The sequence below is a fragment of the Primulina huaijiensis genome, unplaced genomic scaffold, assembly GCF_012295235.1.
Source record: "Primulina huaijiensis isolate GDHJ02 unplaced genomic scaffold, ASM1229523v2 scaffold42415, whole genome shotgun sequence".
NCBI classification, from domain to species: Eukaryota; Viridiplantae; Streptophyta; class Magnoliopsida; order Lamiales; family Gesneriaceae; genus Primulina; species Primulina huaijiensis.
The window spans coordinates 311,473-330,639 of NW_027360177.1; the positions used below are offsets into that span (position 1 = coordinate 311,473).

General features: G+C 34.9%; 3 protein-coding genes and 1 long non-coding RNA gene across 4 annotated transcripts; 3 read left to right on the forward strand and 1 right to left on the reverse strand.

Moving 5' to 3' along the window:
• The first annotated feature begins 6,431 nt into the window (after positions 1-6,431).
• On the forward strand, positions 6,432-7,709 carry LOC140969658 (transcription repressor OFP15-like). Its single transcript, XM_073431078.1, has one exon. It carries the CDS (start codon positions 7,020-7,022, stop codon positions 7,692-7,694), a length of 675 nt encoding a protein of 224 aa, XP_073287179.1. The 5' UTR covers positions 6,432-7,019; the 3' UTR covers positions 7,695-7,709.
• Positions 7,710-9,211: 1,502 nt separating this feature from the next.
• LOC140969638 (uncharacterized) lies at positions 9,212-10,031 on the forward strand. Its single transcript, XM_073431038.1, has one exon. The coding sequence runs from the start codon at positions 9,309-9,311 to the stop codon at positions 9,834-9,836; it is 528 nt and encodes a 175-aa protein (XP_073287139.1). The 5' UTR covers positions 9,212-9,308; the 3' UTR covers positions 9,837-10,031.
• Positions 10,032-10,059: 28 nt separating this feature from the next.
• LOC140969637 (prefoldin subunit 2-like) lies at positions 10,060-12,966 on the reverse strand. Its single transcript, XM_073431037.1, has 2 exons — positions 12,804-12,966; positions 10,060-10,747 (listed from the first exon to the last, which is right to left on the reverse strand). Exon 2 carries the CDS (start codon positions 10,745-10,747, stop codon positions 10,304-10,306), a length of 444 nt encoding a protein of 147 aa, XP_073287138.1. The 5' UTR covers positions 12,804-12,966; the 3' UTR covers positions 10,060-10,303.
• On the forward strand, positions 10,720-12,932 carry LOC140969639 (uncharacterized). The gene is made up of 2 exons (XR_012173965.1): positions 10,720-10,838; positions 12,795-12,932. It is a non-coding gene; the product is annotated as an uncharacterized lncRNA (long non-coding RNA).
• Positions 12,967-19,167: the final 6,201 nt, after the last annotated feature.

The following is a 19,167-nucleotide window of genomic DNA, read 5'->3' on the forward strand; positions in this document are numbered from 1 at the left end:
ACTTTGATTCCCAAAACATCGAGATATTGACCAATAGTTTGGTCTCACTCATTGATGTATCAAAGAACTTCAAGTTAGTAATCAAAGTTCATTATTCGCTCAGGATTAAGGTGTTATGTACGAAAATCTGGTGATTTTGAATTAGTATGGTCAAATCAAATTCAAATCTCACGTGGTCCAGTCCAATACAACAAAATGTATCCTTAATTTTATTACCAAACCAAAGATAGGTTTCAATAAAATTGAGACGATCTTATCAAAATAATTTGTCCTTGGTTATTTAACGATCGTGGACAATAAAACTTTGGATTGAATTACAAATTGAATCTTTCTGTGTTTAACGACTTAAACACTCAATTTATAATAATACAACAATTCAATGGACATATGCATTGCTCAAAATAAATTTATTTAAACAAATAAATGAATATTATTTTAATTTCAAAATGTCATCAACATATAACAAAAGTACTCGATGGGCATCATACTATCGAACATTATTTCATTATCCTCCCACTTGCCCTAGAGTAAATGAGTCATGTCTAGTACACCCATATTTTGAATATGTTCCTCAAAAGCTCTAGCAGTTAAGCTTTTGGTGAAAGGATCAGCAAGATTTTCAGCAGATGCTATCTTGCACACTGTCACGTCTCCTCGTTGAACAATATCCCTCACTAGGTGATATTTTCGTTCAATGTGTTTTCCACGCTGATGGTTTCTTGGTTCTTTTGCATTTGCCACTGCACCACTGTTATCACAATATAAAGTAATGTCATTTGATGCAACAGGAACAACCTCAAGGCTTAGCAAAAACTTTTTCAGCCAAACGGTTTCTTTTGCTGCTTCACAAGCCGCTACATACTCCGCTTCCATTATGGAATCAGCAATACATGATTGCTTGATACTCCTCCAGACAACGGCACCACCACCCAATGTGAACACAGATCCTGATGTGGATTTACGAGAATCTCTATCAGCTTGAAAATCAGAATCAGTATAACTCACAGATGCCAACTCTGAAGCCGAATAAACCAACATATACCCTCTAGTTCTGCGAAGATACTTGAGAATATGCTTTACAGCAATCCAGTGATCTGGTCCTGGGTTTGACTGATATCTACTAACAATCCCAACAGCATAACAAATATCTGGTCGAGTGCATAGCATAGCATACATAAGACTTCCTACAGCCGAAGCATAGGGAACTCTTTTCATGTATTCCACTTCACTTGGATTCTTGGGATTGTGATCCTTTGACAAGTGAATTCCATGTCTAAAAGGTGTTTGACCTTTCTTGGAATTTTGCATTGCATACCTCACCAATATTTTATCAATATATGAAGATTGAGATAAAGCAATCCGTTTGTTCTTCCTATCCCGAAGGATTTGGATACCTAGAACATAACTTGCTTCTCCCAAGTCTTTCATGTCAAACTGTTGAGACAACCAATTTTTGGCAGATGTCATCACCCCTACATTATTCCCAATAAGTAGGATGTCATCCACATATAGCACAAGAAAAATCACCTTGTCATCCAAAATTTTCTTATAGACACAAGGCTCATCAAGATTTTGATCGAAACCATAATCTTTCACAGATTGATCAAATCTGATGTTCCAAGACCTAGACGCCTGCTTAAGTCCATAAATAGACTTTTTCAGTTTGCATACTTTATGCTCTTGACCGTTGTGAATAAAACCGTCTGGTTGTACCATATAAATGGTTTCGTCAAGATTTCCATTAAGAAATGCTGTCTTGACATCCATTTGCCACACCTCATAATCAAAATAAGCTGCAATGGATAAGAGGATCCGAATAGACTTTATCATAGCCACAGGTGAGAAGGTTTCATCGTAATCGATTCCTTCTCTTTGGCTAAAACCTTTGGCTACCAATCTAGCCTTAAAGGTCTCTATTTTTCCGTCTATTCCTCTCTTTCTCTTGTAGACCCACTTACACCCTATAGGTCTCACACCTTCAGGAATGTCTACAAGAACCCAGACGGAGTTAGTGTACATGGATCTCATTTCTGATTCCATGGCACTCTTCCATTGGTCAGCGTCAACATCCTCCATAGCTTCTTTGTATGTGATGGGATCCTCCTCTTGTTCAATGGAAACCGCATCAAACGATTCTCCATAAAGCAAGTATCTAGAAGGTTGTCGAATGACCCTCCCACTACGTCTAAGTTGTGGAGGTTCTTGGTTGATTGGAATTGATTGTTGTTGTCTTAAGTTCTCTTCCTGATCATTTCCTTCATTCTCCATTTGGATATGATGGGGTGATCGATCATTGGAACCAATGTCTTCTACCACTTCATTTGTTTGGAGACCAGTGGTTAATGGTGGTAGAAATGTGAATTCAAACTGAGTAGGTTCAGTACGGATCTCTGGAGTAGATGATTTAGTAATCTCTTCCAAAAGAACCTTACTCTTTGATTCACTCTCTTCTATGTGCTTGTCCTCTAAGAAGGTTGCATTTGTACTTACAAATACCTTCTTGTCTTGAGGACTATAGAAGTAATATCCTATTGTTCCCTTAGGATATCCAACAAACATGCATAATTCTGATTTAGGTTCCATTTTATCCATCTTTCTCTTTAGCACATAAGCATGACATCCCCATATCCGAATATGTCTTAGATTAGGCACTCGCCCATTCCATAATTCAAGAGGTGTCTTAGAGACAGACTTAGAAGGAACCATGTTCAATAAGTACATTGCAGTTTGGATAGCATATCCCCAAAAAGATGTACTGAGCTTTGAGAAACTTAGTATGGACCTAACCATGTCCAACAAAGTCCTATTTCTCCTTTCAGAGACATCATTCTGCTGAGGTGTAGCTGGTGCACTCAATTGGGATATGATCCCATTATCTGATAAGTATGTTCTAAAGTCATTGGATAGATACTCGCCACCTCTGTCTGATCGAAGTGTTTTTATGCTCTTACCTAATTGTTTTTCCACTTCATTTCTGAATTCCTTGAACTTTTCAAAAGATTCAGATTTGTGGGACATTAAGTAAACATAACCGTATCTAGAGTAATCATCAGTGAAGATGATTAAATACTCAAATCCTCCTCTAGCTTGTACATTAATTGGTCCACATACATCAGTGTGCATTAATTCCAAAACTTCATTGGCCCTATGTCCTTTAGATTTAAAAGATCTCTTAGTCATCTTACCTTCCAAACAGGATTCACATACAGTCAAGGATTCCACCTTTAAATTACTTAAAGGACCATCTTTTACCAACCGTTGAATTCTATTAAGGTTGATATGACCAAGTCTCAAATGCCACAAATAAGTTTCATTAGTGGGAGACAATTTAATTCGCTTGTTGGATTCAATGTGATGCAAAGAGCTGTCATCATGTTTTAAGACATACAAATCGTTATTCAAATGTCCCTTGCAAATAAGGGCTTTATTCAAGGTAATATCAACCACCATTTGTGAAAAATGGACATAATATCCTTGTCTAAACAATAAAGCAACAGAAATCAAATTTCTAGTAATCTCCGGAACATAATAACAATGTCATAAAACCAAATGTTTATTATTCGAAAAATAAAGATAAACAATTCCAACAGCTTTTGCAGACACCACAGCCCCTGTGCCAACTCTTAGAGTATGTTCCCCTTCATTGAGACTTCTGGTTACTTGGAACCCCTGCAAAGTATTGCATATATGATTAGTGGCTCCAGAATCTACAATCCAAGTATCAGTAGAATCAACCACTAAACAAGACTCAATAAAAGATAACTCACCACTAGCTTGCTTCTTGGAAGCTAGATATCCTTGGCAGTTTCTCTTCCAATGACCCTTTTCCCCGCAATGGAAACATTTTCCCTTAGGCTTGCCATCTACCTTGACCTTCTTTTCATTTTGTTGTGGACCCTTCTTGTTGGGCTTCTTCCTTTTATTCCCATTTTTACCTTTCGGCTTGGAATAAGATGGCCCAGCAGAAGCAACAACAAATGCATCACCAGTTTTAGTCTTAAGAACACTTTCAGCATTTTGGAGTTCCTTCATCAGCTCAGTCAGGGACATATTTAGCTTATTCATGTTATAGCTAACTTTAAACTGTGAGAACATCTCAGGGAGAGTCTCAAGTGCCATGTCAACCTGAGTCTCTGATTTGATTTCAGCCCCTAACACCTCAGCCACGTTAAACTGAGCGATCAATGCAAGCATATGATCTCTCACGGGCGTCCCAGGTTTCATGCGCATGTTCATAATGGTTCTAATGGCTGCTTGTCGTGCCTGACGTCCTTGATGCTCAAACATTTCTTGGAGGCTATCCATGATTTTTGTAGCAGTGTCCATGTTCTGATGTTTCTGTTGCAGCACATTTGAGATGGATCCCAAAATGTAGCAACGGGCCATCTCATCAGAACTGATCCACTTATCATAAGCCTGCTTCTGAGCTAGTGTGGACTCCGTCGTAGGCACTAATGGACAGGGTTCATTGAGCACAAACTTGTGTTTCTCCGCAGTTAAGACAATCAACAAATTACGTTTCCAATCAATGTAATTTTCTCCGACTAGTTGGTTGTTGGTTAATATCTTTTTTAAATTTAATTTTGGGTTTTATCCGATTAATAAAATCATGACTATTTTAACTCTTAAAATAGTTCAATTATTAATCAAAATATTTATTCTCTAAAAAATATAATAAATAAAATTTTATGCATGACAATATGGTACCTAAAGCGGTGTTTATGCAATCTACATGGCATGATTCATGAATGAAAAAAATAAGCAATAATTAAACAAGAACAAATTTATGGCTCATCCTAGACACAAAAAAAATTAAAAATTAAAGATCTAATTGAACCCAATTTGGCCCAATACTTCAAATTTAAAAAAAAAAATCCAGCCCAAGATTTTAATCCAGCAACCTGTTTTGGCCCAATAAAAAAAAATTCCGGATCCGACCCAAAAGTCCATGACCCGAACCCGTGACCCAGAACCCGCCGATCCATCTTCAGCCCTACAGAAAAAACGCCGCCACCGCTGGATTCGCCGGAAACTCGCGGAAGTGAAGATCTCCACCGCGCCATTCACTGGAAAACCACCGAGACACCATATCCATTTCGAAATCGAAATTAGGTTTCCGATTTTTCCAGATCCAGCGAAAGAAAGATTGTGATTTTCGGATTCCTTCATCGTCCGCTCCACCGTGAAGAACAACGCATGAAAAAGACCGAAAAACACCTTCGCATACATTCCTCATCCTCACGGCCGCGTCCCTCCGATTTTCCGATCCAGATTTGCTCTTTCATGGTGGTTTTCGGAATTTGCAGAATAGGTCCCTGACGTTTTGAAGAAGATGCACTTTGGTCCCTGGAATCCTTTGGACGAAATTTCCGTCTAGTCCTTGTGGTTTTAATCGAATTGTATCCGACCCTCCAGTTCTTTAAACAGAAGCAGAAAAGCCCAAATCCGAAAAATACAATAAAATTGCACGAAAATAAACAAGGGTAAACATGGAGTCGTAATCCAGCCCCTTGGTTACAGACTCGAAAATACGAAATACAATTTCACCAAAAACTAAGGCCATAAACTGTTCAAAAAATAAATAAATCAATCCATTCAAACCATAATCACATAAATCTAACACCGCTTTAAACTAAAACATGCATAAATAATTAATTAATTCGAAATACGCAAAAACAATATCAAAACCCGTGGCTCTGATACCATTTGTTAGCCAAGATCAAGAAGATCGAATCAAAAAAATTAATTTCTTGTGATTTCAATCTTCTCTTCTTTCACAGGATCGATTGTTCTACGTATTTAACACGGATTAATTAATTACAACACACAGAAATTAGAGATTACCTTTGAAGCGTGTTTTCGATCTTTCTCTGCACTAATTCTACGCTCCAAACCTCCAAGCCTTCTCCGGTGTTCTCTCAAACTCTAAACGTAGGATTGTGTGTGGTCACTTGTTACAATATCACATATATATATATATAATATATTTGTGATATCTTGTAACGTAAAAGATAATGATGATATCTTTTAAAATATAAATTTAAATGGACAGAATATATTATACCATATCTAGAAGATTTAGATGATAAACTCTCATGCAATATAATAGTGCAGATAAATTTATCCCACATATACCATAAATTATATCTCATATAATTTATCCGAGTTTATATTAGAGCCACCAGAGGGACTTGGTCGGATTCAATTAAATCAAGCTCCAATAAATTAATTTGATCCAATCAACTCATGATTAATCAAAATAATTTATTAATCTTATTCTACTCCACTAAAAGAATAAGATTGCACTCTAAAATTAATTGATATTACTGAAGCACAAAATCAATAATAATATCCTGTGATTTATCGACCCAACACTGAATTGACAGTCACTTTCGTTTTCTTGGCTTTCGTAGAAGTGGCTCTTTGAATTGCGCCATAAGCACATCGGTTCGGTGGTGGGAGGCCATGGTTTTAGTGGTTGAGGTGGAAGCAAGCCCCACATGGATTGGCTGTGGGTGGCTGCTGCCTTAAGGAGATGAATTCGATTTTTAGAGGAAAATAATTGATCAGGTATATGTTAAAATTTGATTCCATTTATGTTGAGAAATATTTCATGCACAACATAATTTTTTCTCCACAAACGGCTACGCTCGGTACTACTCGACCGCAAAAATAGTTCTTTTGGATCTTCTCGCGACAACTATCTGCTGAGTTTCATGTTGATACTATTCAGAGACTGTTCTTGTCGATTTGGAGGGTTGAAATTGAATACATAATTTCGCTTGGATTTATATATATCTTTTGTTTATATTACAATTTACATGCTGTTCGGGTAATGAGTTTACCACTACTTATACATTGATGGAATGCTATTTTTTGTGTAGAATCTGTCAACTATAGCAAAAAAACATTTCACCGACTGACTAGTGCTTTTATATTTACTTAATCAATAATTATATATATATATTAATTAAACAACTCATGTTCACCGACTGATTCTCCCTCAAAGAGAAAGAAGAATGTCCTGCATCTTGTGGAAGAGTTTCAACCTCTGCTTCTCAAAATTCAATTGTTTGCCCACTATTAAATTTACACCACCTTTCACAGATCAAAAGTCAGATGAAAACTTACATAATCATGAGAAATCTCTCAGTCTCACCTCAACCTCCACGCACGCCTCGGCAGTGGAAGACTACTTCTTCTCCTCTTCCTCCCCCGAAGATTCAGATACTGCTGACTACATCCCAAATTTCGCCTCCGTCTTCGCCTCCCAGCGCTTTTTCTTTTCCAACCCCGGCAGCTCCAACTCTATCTTCGAGCCAACGAAGGTGGAAGTTCCCGGTCCATTCCTAAGTGATGGCATGGCTATTCGCACGTACTCGCAGAACCCTTATGCCGACTTCCACAAATCGATGCAGGAGATGATCGAAGCGCACGAACTGATGGACGTCGAGTCCAGTTGGGAGTTTCTGCATGAGCTGCTATGTTGTTATTTGACATTAAACCCAAAGCACGCTCATAAGTTTATTGTTGCTGCTTTTGCCGACGTCATCCTATCGCTCTCCACCCCCCGGAAACTTGCCGGAAATCACGTTCCAGCCCGGCAGCATTGCACTGTACCACCGGCAGTTGCTCGATCGAACGCATTGTTTCTAAAGGAAGTGCACGAGTTTCGTGATGATCGGTGTATTTAGACGGAGAAGACATGTAATTTCTTAATTAATTAAATAATATAAAATTATATAAATTTAATTCATAATGTTTCCCCTTTCATGAAACATGGAATCGAAACATCATTCAGATATGATTTTATTCATTTATACTGAGTTGATTTGATATTTACATCTTTAAATTTGAATTACAACTTTATAATTTTTTGATCGAGAAAAGCATTTTCGACTCGAAATGACTTCGTCATGCATGTGTTACAGATATATATCATTAAATCGGTTGGTTTGTAGAATTAATTAGTACTTTTGTTGGAAGTTAGATCTGAATTTGTCTGTGGTTAAATTGGAAGGCTATTAATTAAGTTGTTTTTAATTTACTCGATCTGTGTTTATGATTATTTTTAAGGTCGGTCTGCATAAATGGCCTTAGTGGGGCTACGTTAGGCTTAATAATTAAATTGATATTAAAAAGAACCATAAAATGCAATTATTTAATATAATCTTCTGTATAGAAAAATCCCATGAAATCCTGCGAAATCCTAATTGCCAAACAAACTGTAAGGACAAGTATATAGAATCCAAAAATTAAATCCAAATGCAATTGAAGGAAAATAATCAAACCGAATTGATTATGCAATTGATGTCCGATAATTATTATTGTTAAGATAGTTGGATTAGGTACGCAACGATGCACCTAATTCCCATAAAATCTCAAGTAGTGAATATCAGCCTTTCCTCTTCTCTCTCTTGTCTAGTGCGTTCTAGGATATGCTGCTAACATTAAATATATCGTTAGTGATTTATGCCTGCATTATGTCAAAAAGTGTCAGCTAGATGGATGTGGATCGACAGATCGACTCACTTTTACTATGTTTGAAAATTATCAACTCAATTTATCTATGTTGGTGATGGAATAAACTTTGTCAATTTTATGTAAAATTTGATTGTCTCAACTCGTAACTCACAAATGACGAAATGTTATATACTTTTTAATTGATCCGATAATTCAGTTTGATTAGACTAAGACCATTTTAATATCTGTCGTAATTAAGCTCTGCAAGTCTGACAAACTTTGATAATATGTGTCCGCTGGCATTAAATATCTTTGGCAACGAAATAGTTCCATTTTTGTATTTTCACAAAAAAAAAAAATCTAAACAACGATGTATGTGTAGTAAACTCGAACCAAACTTAATTTGTTTCGGTTTATATTATTGTATTAGATCAATTTTTAATATATATATTTTTTTCAATTTTCCTTTAGACAGTTTTTTAATATTTATTTTAAGGGTGGTGATCGATGGAGATGATATACTGTATTTGGTATTTGAACATTTGATTTTGATCCAAAAATGACTACAAAGAATTGAGATGCATGCATCGCGCTAAATGACAAGTCCAAGCTTGTTTGCAAAGTACGGATTGTCATTTCAATCAAATTCATCGACCCAAATTCATCATTTGCAATAGATTTGTATTTCATTTAATACTCGAATCTGGATAATCATTGGGCTATGAAATTTGATGGGCCTGCTTCGTTAGCTTAAAATTAATAATTGGGCTGCTTCTCAAAAGCCCAGTATAGAATACAAATCCAGCTTTTAGGCTCTCCGCTGCTTCATTCCATTACACAGAAGAATGGCACTCACCTTCTCACAGTTTCAAGTCATCCCCCACACGCTCGCCTCCACAGATTCCACTCGCCAAAGCTTATATGTTACACAGAAACCTGCAACCATTTTCTCCAAAAAGTCCCCAAATTTCACACAATTCGCATCCAAGTCCCTCAAATTCACCACAATCTTAAGAGCTTCTCAAGAAGATGAAAACACCACCGCCACCAACGAGAAAAGTATACTCGACCCATCTGGAGAGAGCCAACCAGAGAAATATAAGAGTGGTGAAATGACGGATTTGGGCAAGGAAATCAAGGCAGCCATGAAGGAGAGGGAGGGTCAGAAGGGGGAAAGCGGTTTTCTGGATGGGGTGGCTCAGGAAATAAGAGAAATTGAGTGGCCAGCGTTTAATAAAGTTCTTGGTACTACGGGAGTCGTGTTGGGAGTGATTGCAGGTTCCAGTGTTGTTTTGCTTACTGTTAATGCCGTTTTGGCTGAGCTTTCGGACAGGGTTTTTGCAGGAAGGGGTGTTCAGGATTTCTTTGGGTGATGAAGATAAGGAGGGATTTGCTGTGTTTTGACTTGCCAATTTTCCTTGTCTTTCACTCTCTTCCGATTGTTTGTTTGTAATTTGTTGAGGTGTTGTAAATTTGATACAAATTAGGACGATATGTTGGCAAACTTTATCAGTAACAGTTCTCGATTAAAGTGAATGCAAAGTCAAGTCAGCATTTGGTTTTCTAGATATTAACATGAATGAAATAACACAATCGTAATAAAATATAGTTCGACAATTTTCTCTAATATGAGCAAGTGTCTGTCTTCAAACCATAGAAAAGATGCGAGTTTTCACATCAATTGATACAAAATGTTTTAAGAATTACTTGAGAATCGATAATAGTACACACCAAAGAAGTTACTTTGATCCATTTCTGTTGAAAAACGACGCTCAGAATTATCGAAATTCTTGAGTCACTTGTTGATGGTGAATAGGAATTCTCAGAAAATGGCTCGAATTTATTCATTAGCACCAGCAGGGCCAACAAGCACTCCTTGGGCATTCCCTTCCTTCTTCCCGCTCTCATCCTTCATTGCACCATCACCTCTTGTTATTCTAATATTGTACTTGGCCTCAAATTCGGTTATTTCCTTTTTCTTCTTCTCCAGGGCCTCATTAAGTCTGGAAATGACCTCTTCGAGACCTTCTTTGTTGCGCTGTACGGCAGGCAATACTTCTTTCACAGTCCTTTCCACGAGAACACCTCCTATCATGCGGTAGCAACGTCTTGATGGATCAAGTGGTTTTATGGCATTCATTACAAGTGAATGTTCGCTGACCTCCATTTCCAGTTCGGTAATTTTGGAGTAGATTTGGTTCATATCAGCCCTCATGGCACCATATATGTTGGCCACTGCTTGTTCGTTCGTTGGTTCCTTGCTACAACTTTGAGAAGCGGCCATCTGTATTGACATAAAGATAACAAAGTCAAATGACTTTCAACCACAACACTGGATCTACCATCAACTATCGCTCCAAAATAGGCTCTTATCGGTGAATCGATTACAATAAGAACGCAGCCAAATGAATACCAACTAAGCAATGTGTGCTTAGCTGTCTGTAGTGAACAAAGATAAGTCACATTTGTGATCATTTCCCTTTACATTCCAATAAAAAAATGTATGGATTTTAATTGGAGCAAGACTATGATAATCACATTTCTGAATTAAGTCAAAATTGAGGCATAATATCAAGAATTTTTAGTTCTTATTAAGGAACGAAATTAAATATTATTCCATTGTAACAGAAAGTATGATGTAGCACTGGAATGATACTTGGCATAATAAATGATTTGTATCGATGGCAGTAATCTTTAGCAACCGAATTTTAATTACTTGTATAAATTTTCTATAAATACAATGACGTAGGTCCTAAGAAAAATAATACGAGTGAGGCTCAATAACTATATCATCAATCTTCTCTCTTTAATTTTTCAGAAGTTTTCCTGTTTATAGTCATGCCAAACACGGCATCGGAGCCCAAAGAGGCTAATGTCCAAATCAATCAAGGTAATGGGTCTTACCACGACAGTTCTAATAACATCAGAAATTCATCCTCTAGGATGTCGCAGGTTCTCTTTTCACACAGCCTATAGCACAGGTTACTAAAATCTGAATGCTAATCTCTCAAGTTTATTATTTCCAGAGGTTATAATTTAGATGGTTATCTCAGAGGATCAAAATCTTGTCCTCCAGAAGTTGTAGACAGTCACAGACCAAATAGTGAAATGCTTGTTATTGACTCGGCACCTTTTGATCGGTGGCACCAAGAACAATCACTATCAGGTTGGCTTTTATTGTCTATTACTGAAGGCGTTCTCAACCAACTAATCGGGCGTAATACATCTTGAGAGGTACGGTATGCTCTTGAACATCTTTTTGCTTTGAAGTCTGAGAGAAAATGCTCTCAGAAAACAACTACAATTTCTATATGTCCCTGTGGATGACCAAATAAAAGGTCCTTAACAAAATCATCCATATTCTACCTTATTATTATTCTTAAAATGTTGACATGGCTGTAACAGTTCAGAACCATCATCACAAGACTAGCAGTAAAGATAATCATCACTATCACAATCGCTTGCATGTTCAAATAGTGTTTAACTCCGACACAAATACTAAACCTAATAATAATTACCACTCGACATAATAAGGGCAATAAGGCATCCAAACTGCCAACTTGCCATTCATGTGAGAAAAATCATCTACATATCAGATAATATTTATACTACTAAACACCAACATCAGCATGACAAAAAAACCTACAAAATGGCGGATCAACTGGTTCAAACTTTCATCTGCTCTGTCAACACAGGAATTCATGTAATAGCTGACCCAGGTAGTTGGAATTAAGAACTCAATGCCTATCAAGAAATTTCCAGATTGCAAACTCCAGAATTGAAGAGATTTGTGAGGGAATCAGGGAGCAGAGATAAAAATTGGGGAAATTTATAAAATTTCATACATCCAAAATGTAGCATTGGGCTATAAAACATTGGTGCATGGAATTTCTTCATTTGTGTAAAGCGGCTGCTTGTGGCTAATCAGTCCAGCGAAGGTATTCTTGAACATAGCTGACCCCAGTGAGTTATAATTAAGACTTTCACAACGAAATCTGAAGTTTACAGCAGAAGGTTAAATACTTGCTCCACAAATTACATTTAAAAGAAGTGAAGAACGTGTGCACAACTAGTGTCCCCGACCCATCATCAAAATGCACAAGAATTGAGTAGCTCGAAAACAAAACAAATTACTACCATGAAATCAAGTTTAACAGCCAGTTTCAGCCACCATAAATGAAACCTAGAAAGATTCCATTTTTCAACCAAAGATTGTATGTGCAACGTTAATAACCAACCACAACAACGCATAGAATTTACAGCCACAAGGTATATCGATAGTTCGTATGAATCGATTGGCTCAGGAAAATAAACAATCAATCAGAAATGAGACGCAACACCTGAGGAATTAAACTAAGCGGAGGAGCAGAGAAGGTAATATGGAGGCCAAGGTCTCCGGCACCGTGGTCCAGCCGCAAGGAAGCAGGGCGAACAGAAAAACGCAGTCTTTCAAAAAACAAGTTTTAATTTGGAGCAGAAAGAAAAAAATACTATTTCCTCGGCCCGTGATGGGAAAAAAAAAAAAAGAATTATTAAAAATAATAATCAGACTAATTACAAGTTAAAAAAATCTAAATTTATAAGGCCCAATCTATTTCTTATTTGGACCCTTCATACTATCAGCCCGAAAGTTGCTTTGAAGGTCCATTGAAATAAGATGCTGGTCCGACTTAAATGAATTCAAAGCTACTGGACTGCCCAATAAATCGGCCCATCCAAATGAGTTTTCGCCACTAAAATTTTGAAAGAAAGAAAGTTCATATTGAAATTGAAGTGAAATAAAGTTGAACAATAATAGTGTTGTCTACTCACTCAAATCATGTCACGGCAATGAGAAAGTAACCTAATGATTGCATGTATTTTATTGAATTTAAATTTCACCCAATATATATATATATATTTCATAAAAAATTAATATTTCCTCAGTTAATTTAATTTAAATAGGTAAACAGGGAAATAAAGCAATGAATAAGACATAAAGAAACTAATATCCACAACCCATCTTCCTTTAATGAGAAATTTGTCTAAATCTAATTTACTTAGTGTCCCATAAGGTTTTTAATTTTTATTTTTTAAATCAACATCATTTGTTTTGTTGAACAATGTAGATCATATATTTTCGTAATGATATGATATTGTTTAATTTGGTATAAACTCGCATATATTTGTTTTGGACTCTACTCAAAAAGTCAGTCCTTTCCACTGCGTTGGAGCACACACCTCACGTGAAATATTTAAAACACCGTCTGTCTCGAGAGCTCATCACGTATTTATTGGAAATCCTCACCTCCTCATTTGATTATCTAATTAAGGTCGATTAATCTCACATGACTCGATCTAGACTATAACTCTGATTATATAACTTGTTAAACAGTAGAAGTCAAATATCTCAACAATGATATGATATTGTCCATTTTGGATCTAAACTCTCTTGAATTTGATTTTGAATTTTACCCAAAAGACTTGATATCAATTGAGATATTTTTCCATCTTATTAACCCATGATTTTTTTTGTGTATTTGCAATGTGAAATTTCGATTGAATTCTCAACAAAATCTACATGTTTCATTTAAATCTGCTATCAATCCAGGAACCAATGAAAAAAAAATCAAGAAAATCAGATGTGTTTAGGAAAAATATTCTAAACGTAAAAATGACTATATTTATTAAGACCAAATGTTAATATTTTTATTTATTTATTCTGTCACGGGAGTTGGCTAAGTCACCTGTTATATTTACTTATGCATAGAGTAAAAGAATAATATTATATATATATATTTTTTAAAATAAGACAATACATGGATTGTGTTATCATTGGCTGTTGACACTTTTGACTCCACTTTTAAACAACGTTAAAAATTACCAAAATCATTTCACCTTTCATTTTCCTGTTATGCATGACAATTGAGACACCACCAAAAACCAAAACACCCATTTTCAGTAACCAATTTTTTTGTTGTTGTTGCTATTTTCACTGTTTATTCACTATTTATCCGACAAATAACAAAGACATATATGCAACTATTGATATAGTGAATTTTATTTACTAAATCCATGTTACGACTTAGATCTGCCCAAACATGATTACACAATGAGTTTTTGTAAGAATTATTTTATTTTACGAAAATGTTAACTCAAACTGTCGTAAGAGTCTGATTCTTGGCTTAGTCACACGAATCAAATTAGCCTCGAGAGAGACACAAACAAGGGAAAATGTGCCCTGAGAACAAGAAAGTTACAAAAAGCAAATTTAAACATATATATCCCACAAGCCCACAATTTAGAACACTTATATATATAAGTGGCCATTATTTTTTTTCCAATTATAATGATTAAAACTGTGATATGATTAAATATCAACTAGTCGTGCTGTGTGTGGGGGGATATGGTGGGAGGATATTGTTCAAAATTTGAAATTATTTGAATGAATTTAATTTATTTAAATGTAGAATTAGGGTTAGGTAAGAATGAATCCAACATTGGTACACTTGGCCACGTGATATCGTCTTTGGACATGATCATCGAGAAAATCATAAATCAAATGTCATGTGTCCATTACCCTTTTCCAACTAGATAAGACTGACTGACTGACTCACATTGTATGAAATAGGAAAATGGAATGTCACAAGATGAACATTGAATTTTAAATAATAATAATAACAATCATATATTCTATTTTACAAAAATGATATTATGGTATATAAAAATTATCTTGTAAAATGTCAAAATATTTTATTTCAAATTATCCTGTTTACGCACTATCTTTAACAAGAAACTCTGATCAAACAATCCAGTTTTACATGGAAACATCTTCTAAATTGAACATAATTTTGTGTTAATTTTTTAATATCATCTGATCAACTTTAAAAAATAATAACACATGTAAATTTTTTGTGTTCATATTGTCATGTAATTTATACGTGTTGTGAATTGTAATAGTTATTTTACACACGCAACATGTGTGCATCTTTCACTAATAATCTACACTATTATACGAAGGTTGTATCACAAATACGAGGAAAATGTATAAAATACACAGTTAAGGACGTGGAGTACGTATATTTTCCTGAAGAAACTTTTCCATTTGCTAGATTTTAATTTCTCCACGAAATTTGCTTACACAATTAAGTCGACCGTCGCTACTTGAATTTTTTTTTTCTACAGTGATTGACCTTATATATCTGGTTTGATTTTATTTAATTTCTGTATGAGTTAAAAAACAAAAAGTATGTAAATGTAATTTAAAAATAAATGTTCATATACTCGTTGGAGAAATGGAAAAGGGATAAAAGATGTAGGCTGCAAAAAAATTTGATATTACTGCATATCTCAATGATTACGACTCAGGAAACTTTATATGAACGGCCTAAACTTCACTAAAATACACAAAATATTATTATTAATATTATTTTAATTTGCTGAATTGCATGGCAGATTTTAGTTTGATGGAAAAAACCCTTTACCATGACTTCAAGTTTGAATGAAAATTTCTAAAAAAAATGTTTGAACGAGCCAAGCAATTTTTAAAAAATATTATTATATGTATACTACAATTAATCATGACGGGAATTTTAATAATGAATTATTCTAGCTTCGTTAATTATTAATTTTGTTAAATGTATATATAAAGTTGTTAACAATAGATTTGCCAATTTATAAAACCAAATATATATGTTGTCTAGCATTTAATATAATATATTTTTTAGGCGTAATCGAGATTGATTATTCGATATAATTTATATATATATATAATGATGTAATATGCTATTTTTCGATATGTACTAAGTAAATCTTGAGGTAACGCAGTAGCATGCAAAATATACTAATCAGATAAATTGTACTAGACAAATCTTGTACGACATGATTGTTAATAAAATGAGTTTTGTACTCATTTAAAATCGATAAAATAATTCGAACAAGCTACTTGACGAACATAATTAATTCTCGATTACTCCTTTCTCTCTAAAGTTTAGTTCTATATACGAATTTTTAAGCATTTGCGCTTAAAATTCAAATTTTCAAGATATAAAATCTTGAGTTTAGATTTTCTAAGCTTGTACGTTTAAATTCGAACTTTGAAATTAAATTCGATAGTTGTCTTCTAGTTTTTAGTTTTTTAAGCATTTGCGCTTAAATCCAAATTTTGCAAGATTTAAACTCTTGGAATTGTATTTTTAAGTTTTAACGCTTAGAATTCGAAATTAGAAAGTTTGCATACAATTTTCATAGTGTTCTAAACATTTCAAGTTCGTGTGACTTAAATTTTGTAGTGCTACTATTTTAAAGCCGTAGTCATTGTATCTTGGAAAACGAATTGCCAACAACCGTAAGCACCGGGGCGGGAAAATATCGTTTTAAGAAAAAAGAGTCAAACTTGCCTCAATTATTTTCTCGTAGCCTTTTAGTTCACTCATTTCTATCCCGAGATTTCTCGAGAAAAATAAAAAAAAAATACCTACCAACAATAACAATGATCGTCTAAAAACTCATAATTATTGATCAAACTTCGTAACTCTGACATCTTGAACTAATTATTCGATATAAACTATAGGTTCATCCGAGGAGTAGACCTGAATAACAAGCCAAAAGTACTGATTAGGTGTAAATAAAAAGGAAAGTTGGTGAAAAATCCCCAATCAAAATATTTCTTTGGGTTCACTCTCTACCCACAAAATTGTGGTACTGTGTCATACAAAATGTGGTACAATTCATGTGGAAATGTGGTACTAAAAAAGTATTCAGGGACTGAACACAAAAAAAATCGACGGCTGGGGACTGAAGGCCAATTTCCCGTAAATAAAATGTATGAGGATACAAGAATGCGATCTCATCGTAGTCCTTGATGTGTGTGCATATATAGAATATCTAGCAAAGTGTATATTTTGGTACGATAATCCCATAATATCCGTTCACGGGTGTGGTTGTTTCCTTGTTTTTTTCTTTAATTTCATCATTACAAATTCGACCATTTTTGTCACGCCCCGAGACCGGGGTTAGTTGACACCGGCGTTATTCAACAATCACATAATTGCTAAACAACAAGCCTCGTAGTACAGTATAAACCAAAACCAGTTTATATCATAAATATACCATAAAAATGGAATCGTCTTTACAATAATAACTCTGAAAACGGTAAAAATCTGCGGAAGCGTTCACAACTAGAATTAAAAACTCACAAGAACATATTCTTAATTCAATTTCTTCATGCGTCCACTATCAACCCCAAAACTGATGTCTGATTCTTCTTTCTCTATTTCTTCTTCTGATTTATCTGGGAGGGTAGAGTAAGGGGTGAGTATTTTGGGAATACTCAGTAAATGGGGGAATTATCGAACACCACATAAAAATTTCATATTTTCGAAAATAACATATATTTATAGCATGCTTTTCATAATTTTAACACTGCAATTTTTCACCTTTCATGGTTTACTGACGTCAATCCCTAAGTTTTAATCCTCTAAGGGGGCGAGGCCGTAAAACAGTTCTATCCCACTGTTAAGGGCCATATGTTGGAATTCCACCCATTTTCAGGGAATCCTCACAGTGTCCTCACAAAAACGTAACAAGATTTAAAAAAACGTAGACGGTGTTCGACCGCATTTTTTTTCTTTAAAAAGAAAAACACATAACCCAAAAATTTAAAAATTTGCCCACTTACCTTAAACCTGGAATAAAACATGAAGAATTCGAAACTATAGAAGAATCATGCAACCGACGCTTCGAAAACGCAACAGCACATCGGCCGGAAAATCAGCAATCTTGAAAAATTCATTGTGCCTTATTGAACCGTTGGATCGGGCTCAAACTTTTACAGTACGTCCAAAATTATATCAAATAATTTATGAACGGTGGAGATCGGGTTTGGAAGTCTTTTTAACCTGTTTATGGATGAAAAACCGTAGGTATGCTGTTTCCCGCGTAGAATCTGAGCAGTTTTCTTGCAAAGGCTATAAACGAAAAACTAACCGTTGGATTTGACCGAATTTTGGATATGTTATTCGAAACATATGGAAGCACATTCTGAACGGTGAAGATCGGATTCCGAGTACTCGAGAGAGAGAAACGAATTTTTGAACTTGGACATAATTTTGCTGACTCGTGCAGAATTTTCGGAGAGAATTTCGAAATTAATGGGATAAATTTCGAAAATTTGATGTATAAATGAGGTGTAAATTCTGAATGAGAGCTTCTCCTATTTATAGGAAGGTGGCTGCTATCTTGATCGTGTATTATCTTCGCGTTTGAACTTTGAATCAAACTTTAAATCTAGGATAATTATCATTCTTTATCCGTTATCTTGGATAATTTTTCGAAATCTAAATATTCATCCCTTGGATATTTCGAAATTTAGAGATCATATTATCCTCTGTTTAATCTCTATCCAGGTATATCAAATCTTAGATCTTTATCTGGTAAAAATCTTTCCAACTTTGAATTTTTATCTCCAACTTTATCTGCATATATCCAAATTCTTTATTTAATTATTGGATTGTGATAGACTTATTTATTATCTCAAGTTCAAAATATATGCACAATATTATCTTAAATCTTGAGCTTCAAAAATATTGTACACGATATAATTATCCCCCCAACTTTGGATAAACTGCAAATCTTACATCTCAAATAAAATAATGAGATAGATACTCAAATATTGACTAATCCTAGCACACTTAAATTACAAAAATATTATCACGATCACAAAAT